This window comes from Terrapene carolina, unplaced genomic scaffold (assembly GCF_002925995.2).
Source record: "Terrapene carolina triunguis isolate 2854851 unplaced genomic scaffold, T_m_triunguis-2.0 Scaffold278, whole genome shotgun sequence".
NCBI lineage: Eukaryota > Metazoa > Chordata > Testudines > Emydidae > Terrapene > Terrapene triunguis.
In genome coordinates, this window is record NW_020664629.1 from 610,500 (window position 1) to 617,395 (window position 6,896).

Sequence of the window (6,896 nt, forward strand, 5' to 3'; positions counted from 1 at the left end):
TGCAATGCTCCCTTCTAACATCGTTTGGCAGCCACCTGCTTTGTCCATTGCTTGCAGGAAGAGCAGCCCGTTGAAGCTAGCTGGTGGGGGCTTGGAACCAGGTGTCATGGAGTCCCCAGGCAATGCTCTGGAACTGCTCCCTATGAAGCCAGTCAGGACTCTGGTGAAGTTTCCTCTCTGTGAGCAGACTGTCTCCAGGGCAAGAAGCTCACACGGCTTCCACCTTCCTAGGTCTGACCTTGGAGCATTCAGCATCCTCTGCCCCTCTGTGCGCTTCCCACAGCGAGTCCACCCAGGCGGGGTCCTGGGGAAGCCAGAGGGTCCCGCACCCCCCACTTTGCAGTCAAACGTGACTCTTAGCCAGCCAGTAAAACAGAGGTTTATTAGATGACAAGAACACAGTCTAAAACAGAGCTTGTAGGTACAGAGAACGGGACCCCTCAGCCGGGTCCATTGGGGGGAGGGGGGGGAACGTGAGCCAGACAGCCACATCTGCACTCACTCCACATCCCCAGCCAGCTCCAAACTGAAACTCTCCAGCCCCTCCTCTCTGGCCTTTGTCTCTTTCCCGGGAGGTCACCTAATCTCTTTGTTCTCCAACACCTTTAGCTATCCCCTTGCAGGTGGGAAGGGTCCCGGCCATTAGTTGCCAGGAGACAGAGTGTCGGCCATTTATGCACCTCTGCCTTTATCCCACCACCTAGAGACTTAAGAAATGCATAGGGGAAACTGAGGCACCCCTACTGTATTCAGAGGAAACATTAAGAACAGTCCCACTTCATCACACCAGGGTGGACCGGCAGCCCCCCTATCAGCTCCCCATTCCTCTAAGTTCCCTGTGCAGCAGCTGCCCAGCAGGCTATCAGTTGCTGGGCAGTTCAGCTGTCCCTCCCCCCACTGCCATGTGCTGCTCCTGCCCCTGCCCTGGAGCCTCCTACTTGCTGTGCGGGGGGAGGGGGGAGGAGGAAGAGGGGTGCTAATGTCAGGGTGTCCCCCTCTCCCCTGCTCCTGCCCTCTGCTTACCCCATCTCCATAGAGCGGGTGGGGGGTACACGACAGGGCTCAGGACGGAGGGAGCTTGCCGGCAGCAGCTGCTGTCTCAACTTCCTGATCTACTTAAAAAGGCAATGTACTTAGAGTGGGGTTAGCATACTTAAAGGGTCAATGCACATCTCTCTCTCTCTCACACACGGTGTGTCTCTCTGTCTGCCATGCTGTCTCCCCTCCCTCCATTCATGCTGCCTTGTAGGGTGTGAGGCTACATTAATAACAATGGGTTAACCCTTGAGGGCTCAGCCGATTGCTAATTCACTGGGGGAGAGATAGTGCATTGGCTTGCTAAACCCAGGGTTGTGAGTTCAATCCTTGAGGGGGGCCACTTAGGGATCTGGGGCAAAATCAGAACTTGGTCCTGCTAGTGATGGCAGGGGGCTGGACTTGATGACCCAAGGTCCCTTCCAGTTCTAGGAGATAGGATATCTTTATTTATTTATCATTTAGCGGTAAGGCATTCCCTGGGAAATATCCCACCCTCTCACTTCACCACCTCAACCAAGCTTCACAATCATCATCGCTGTGTACCAGTATTAAATTGTTTGTTTAAAACGTAAGCTGTGTGTATATATATATATAATATAGTCTTTTGTCTGGTGAAAAAAATTTCCCTGGAACCTAACCCCCCCACCTTTATATTAATTCTTATGGGGAAATTGGATACGCTTAACAGCGTTTCGCTTAAAGTCGCATTTTTCAGGAACATAACTACAACGTTAAGCGAGGAGTTACTGTATATTAAACAATACCAATCCTGATGTGAAACCTTGTGCACCCACTTTTAACCTTTTGCCTTGATGAAAATTGACCAGTTATTCAGTCTCTGGTTTTTGCCTCTTTGCAGTTTCCAATCCAGCCCATGTTTCCTAAATTTCTTTAGTAACCTCTTGTGAGGCTACCAAATTAATGTGATTAAAACATTCCACATCATACCAACTTATAGTTTGTCTGCCTGTCAGCCTCTCTATATGTAGATACAAAAGCATAGATTTTTATCTACTCTGTCTTTTGAGGAAAAGATTTGCCCTACACTTAGGAGCATAACATAAAAAAACTAGAACAATATAAAATTAACATGGTAAATGTTACATCAATTAAAAACTGGCTAACTGGTAATTGTAAATCGGAAGTCGTCATTGACTGGATGTGTTTCTAGTGGAGTCCTGCAGGGATTGGTTCTTGGCCCTATGTTGTTTAACTTTTTTATCAGTGATGTGGAAGAAAACATAAAATTGTCACTGGTAAGGTTTGCAGATGACACAAAAATTGAGGGAGTGGTAAATAATGAAGAGGAGAGGTCCCCAATACAGAGTGATCTGGATTACTTGGTAAGCTGGGCACAAGCAAACAGTATGTGTTTTAATATGGCTAAGTGCAAATGTATACCTTTAGGAATAAAGAATGTAAGCCATACTTAGAGTATGGGGGATTCTATTCTGGGAAGCAGTGACTCTGGAAAAGATTTGGGAGTCGTGGTGGACTATCAGCTGAACAGGCGCTCCCAAAGCGATGCTGTGGCCAAAAGAGCAAATACAATCCTTGGATATATAAACAAGGGAATCTCACGTAGGAGTAGAGAAGTTATTTTACCTCTGTATTTGCCATTGGTGCAACTGCTGCTGGAATATTGTGTCCCGTTCTGGTGTCCACAATTCAAGAAGGAGGTTGATAAATTGGAGAGGGTTCAGAGAAGAGCCATGAGAATGATAAAGAATTAGAAAACATGCCTTATAGTGACAGACTCAAGAAGAGCCATCTCTTTAGCTTAACAAGACAAGGTTAAGGGTGATTTAACTACAGTCTATAAGTACCTGCATGGGGAACAAATATTGGATCTTGGGCTCCACAGTCTAGAAGAGAAAGGTCTAACACTTGCCAATGGCTGGAAGTTGAAGCTAGACAAATTCAGACTGGCAATATTTTTAACAGTGAATGTAATTAAACACTGGAACAATTTACCAATAGTCATGGTTGATTCTCTATCATTGACAATTTTAAATCAAGATTAGATGTTTTTCTAAATATATCTGCTCTAGGAATTATTTTTGGGAAGTTCTGTGGTCTGTGTTAAATAGGAGACAGACCTGATGATCACAGTGGCCCTTTCTGGCCTTGGAATTTATGAGTCTATGAGCAGCATGGAGGTCTATATGTGACATCTACACATAGATCTGTACACAATGCTGTACATGAAACCTGCAGTCAGGCAGAGTTCTATGCCTTCAGCAGATTTTGGTTCATCCTCTGGTATCTGTTGTACCTTGTGTGAGATTCCCTAGCAGAGCTAGGGAAGCATCCAACAGAGATTGTAACCTTCAGTGAACTCGCCGGCAAGTTACAATCACCTTCAGGCAGGCAGTGGAGATTGTAATTTATATTGGGCACCTCACAGAAGTTGTAGTCTCTTTTCAGACACTCCTTGGAGATGATCGCTTCAACAGGGGACCTCGTGCAAGTGCAAAAGTTAAGAATGTAAGCATTGTGAACTACAGTTAGTTTTTTAAACCGAGTTGGTTCATTTCTAGGAATGTTGCTTATTTAATCAAACTTATGAGCTCCACTGGTTATTGTGAATCTGATGCCTGAAGAACTCAGAGATAGAAACAGCTACTGTTCATACGGTTGCAAGATCTGTTTTCCCAGTGTATATGTGAGACTCATGTTCTAGTATAGTCTGTTCCATTCTGCATAGGTTCTTATGCTGCTTTCATTACCATAGTATCTGAGAGCCTTCATCCGAGAGCCTTCTTTCTCTTTTTCATTCTCTCTCCAGGGGGAAAATTGAGAGTGCACTATAGTGTTTTGTTTTGGTAGGTTTTATTTTTTTTTAAATGTATGTGCTGCTATACGTGTATATTATTGAAAGGAGGTCAAATAAGTATCTTGAACTTGAAGTGGAAGATGATAGTTCTTAGTTCTATGGAGTTCACCGTCTTGAACCAGTCCCCAAGAAAGTTCTATCTCCTGAACATGATGAACATTACTCTTGCGGTGGGCAGTTCCAGTGTGCCTGAGGAACAGATATATTGATCTTGGTCTTCATCCTGGAGCTTCAAGTGATCTTTTCACTATCGTGGGCCCAGGCTCCTGAGCCCCTTTGTGATAAAGATCGAGACTGTGACTTGATATTCTGTGGGAAGCTAGAGTACAGAGAGAACAGGTGTGATGTGCTTGGGGTGCTCTGTGTTCCTGAGATGTGCTGTTGCAATCTGTGCTAGCTGGCACTTCCTAATAGCGGATGGCGTCATGCCCAGGTATATTGCATTGCTGTAGTCCAACCAGAAGGTGACAAAAGTGTCTATAACTGAGGCGAAGTCATCATCTGCCAGGATGAGATGGAGTCTCCTAATGAACCAGAGATGTAGAAAGCAAAGTTCACAGATGTTGCTGCAAGGAATACAAAAGTGCACATGAGCTGTGAAATGAATTGGCCAACTGTGAGTGTGAACCATCAACCAAAGGAAACAGCACTATGGTTGCAAAGTGCTTATTTTGCTAACCAGCATTACCTTTGTCTTGCTGGGGTTTAGATTCAGCCAGATGTTCTTCATCTGAAAGCTGATTTGTCCAAGCTCTAGGCCATCTTTGTTGTAAAGGTGTAGTTGTATGTGGTGAAGGATAAGTAGAGCTGTATGTCATCCGCATATTACAGCATTTGAATCATTGTTGTCTCACCAGGTTTCCTTTTGGCTTCATCTAGATGTTGAATAGGATCAGAGACAGAACTGGTCCCAATGGGACTCCATAAGTTGGGCATCTAGTTGCAGTTTTCCATAACTACCCTCTGCATGCGTCCATCCAGGAATGACTCAAATCATTTTAGCACATTCTCCTGGACCCCTGCCACCTCTTTGAGGCAGGACAACAGTATCTGACAGTATCAAATGCTGCAGAGAGATCCAGTAAGAGGAGGATGACTGTCTGCCTTTACCTGTTGACAGCAGCATATCCTCTATCAGTGCTACTAATATGCTTTTTCTGTCCCATATCCTTGCCTGAATCCAGATTATGTCAGGTATAGGTTGCTGGCTTTGGTTAGATGAGTTCTAGTCAGCCTTTGGCTAGCTTCTCTGTGAGTTTGAAAGTTTAATAGTGAGCAGTATTTGGCTAGAACCATTGTATCCAGGATAGACTTATTCAGTGTTCATCAGACTATTATATATTTGAAGGAGGAAAGGAAGATTCCTCCTTGAATAGGCATTGATTGTTTTGGTCAAGAGTGGAACAACTTACTCATGACTCACTTGCACTAGCCAGGAAGAGGAGGGGTCAGATTCACACCAATACTTCTTGTGAAGTGAATGGGCTGGATTCTGAGAAAACAGATGGGCTGTTGGTTGGTTGGCAGAGGGGAATCAGATCCCTGCAAGCCAAAGAAACTTTCCTGAATGTGCGTGATCATTTCAGTGAAGTAAGAGGATAGTTCTTCACAGTGCTGGGTTCTGCTGTGGGCTGCAGACATCATGGTTAATGAAGCAGTTTACCACCTCAAATAGTTTCTTGAGTGGTATTTGAAGTGGAGGCTTATAGGAAGGTTCATTTGGCCTGTAATACAGCTTAATGTGAGCTTGGAGGAATTCTTTGTCTTTCAATCTGTCTCTTCCAGCCTTCGTTTTCTGCTGTCGGTGCTTGAGTTTTTGTCCCTCTGTCTTCATCCAGCACAGGGTTTCAGAAAACCAAGATCTGTGTGGCTGACGAGGAAGGAAGTGCCTCTGCGGGGGCCATCATGGTGAAGGTCAAGGCTCAAGTATGAGAATAATGATTTCTCAGATCCTCAACATCTTAGCCTGTTAGTGGAGTGGTGCAATCCTTTAGCATGTTTTGGAATTTGATACGGTCCATGAGTCTACATGGATTAATCAAATTCATGGGTCTTTCTTGTTGCATTGGAGTTGGGAGATCTCTGATCAATGTTCTTACTGAAGTGATGGTCCTTTCTGAGACAATGGCTTGTTTTGCGATGTCCTCTGTATGAACATCTGATTTGAAGAACAGCTCACAGATGTGAGTTACACATTCTGCTGGTTTCTCCAGGTACCGTTGAGTCCACCAGTTGTTATTATTTGTGTAGCAGTAACCACATGCTCACATGCATACAAATAGACTGTCCTGGCCCAGGGTAGCAGCCTTTGGGTATGTCTACACTACAGTAAAACACCCATGGCCAGCCTGTATCAGCTGACTTGGACTTGTGGGGCTCGGGCTGCGGGGCTGTACAATTGCAGTGTAGATGTGGACTTGGGCTGGAGCCCAGGTTCTGGGGCCCCATGAGTGGGGAGGGTCCCAGAGCCTGAGCTTCAGCCTGAGCCTGAACCTCTACAAAGATGTTTGATAGCCCTGCAGCTTGAGCCCCATGAACCTGAGTCAGCTGGTATGGGGCCAGCTGCATGTATTTTTTTGCAGCGTAGACAGACTATTTGAGTCCACCATGTTACACCTGAAGAGTTTACAAGCTAAAAGCAAGATACATAGAATGCAGGACACACTAGGAAATCCATAGGTAGGCATAATTTAGCATTGTTATTCATAATTATTATATGATTCTTCCTTGTGGCACAATAGGAGACAAGTTCTGATACGTAGGGTGCAGCTGACTTGTACAAGAACATGAAGGAAGTATGAGAAGCTTAAAATTGATGTGTTAGGCAAGGGGGGAGCCAGTGGAGAGTTGCAAGGGGAGGTGTGATGTAGTCTAGTTGACAGGGATGAAAGATAATTTTACCTGTCTCATTTTGAATGGACTAGAGGAAACAATGTAGATATCATGGATGGCCAGGGTGGAGGAGCTAGCAGTAAAGATTCATAGATTCTAGGACTGGAAGGGACCTCGAGAGGTCATCGAG

General features: G+C 45.0%; 1 protein-coding gene across 1 annotated transcript in view; it reads left to right on the top strand.

Annotated features, from left to right (window-relative positions):
- Positions 1–6,896, top strand: part of LOC112107161 (SWI/SNF-related matrix-associated actin-dependent regulator of chromatin subfamily D member 3) — a 149,852-nt gene that overhangs the window by 58,644 nt on the left and 84,312 nt on the right. The window contains exons 5-7 of the mRNA XM_026657733.1: positions 3,466–3,525; positions 4,137–4,213; positions 5,713–5,800. Of these exons, the coding sequence (XP_026513518.1) occupies positions 3,466–3,525; positions 4,137–4,213; positions 5,713–5,800 (225 nt within the window). The remainder of the gene's footprint in view (positions 1–3,465; positions 3,526–4,136; positions 4,214–5,712; positions 5,801–6,896) is intronic.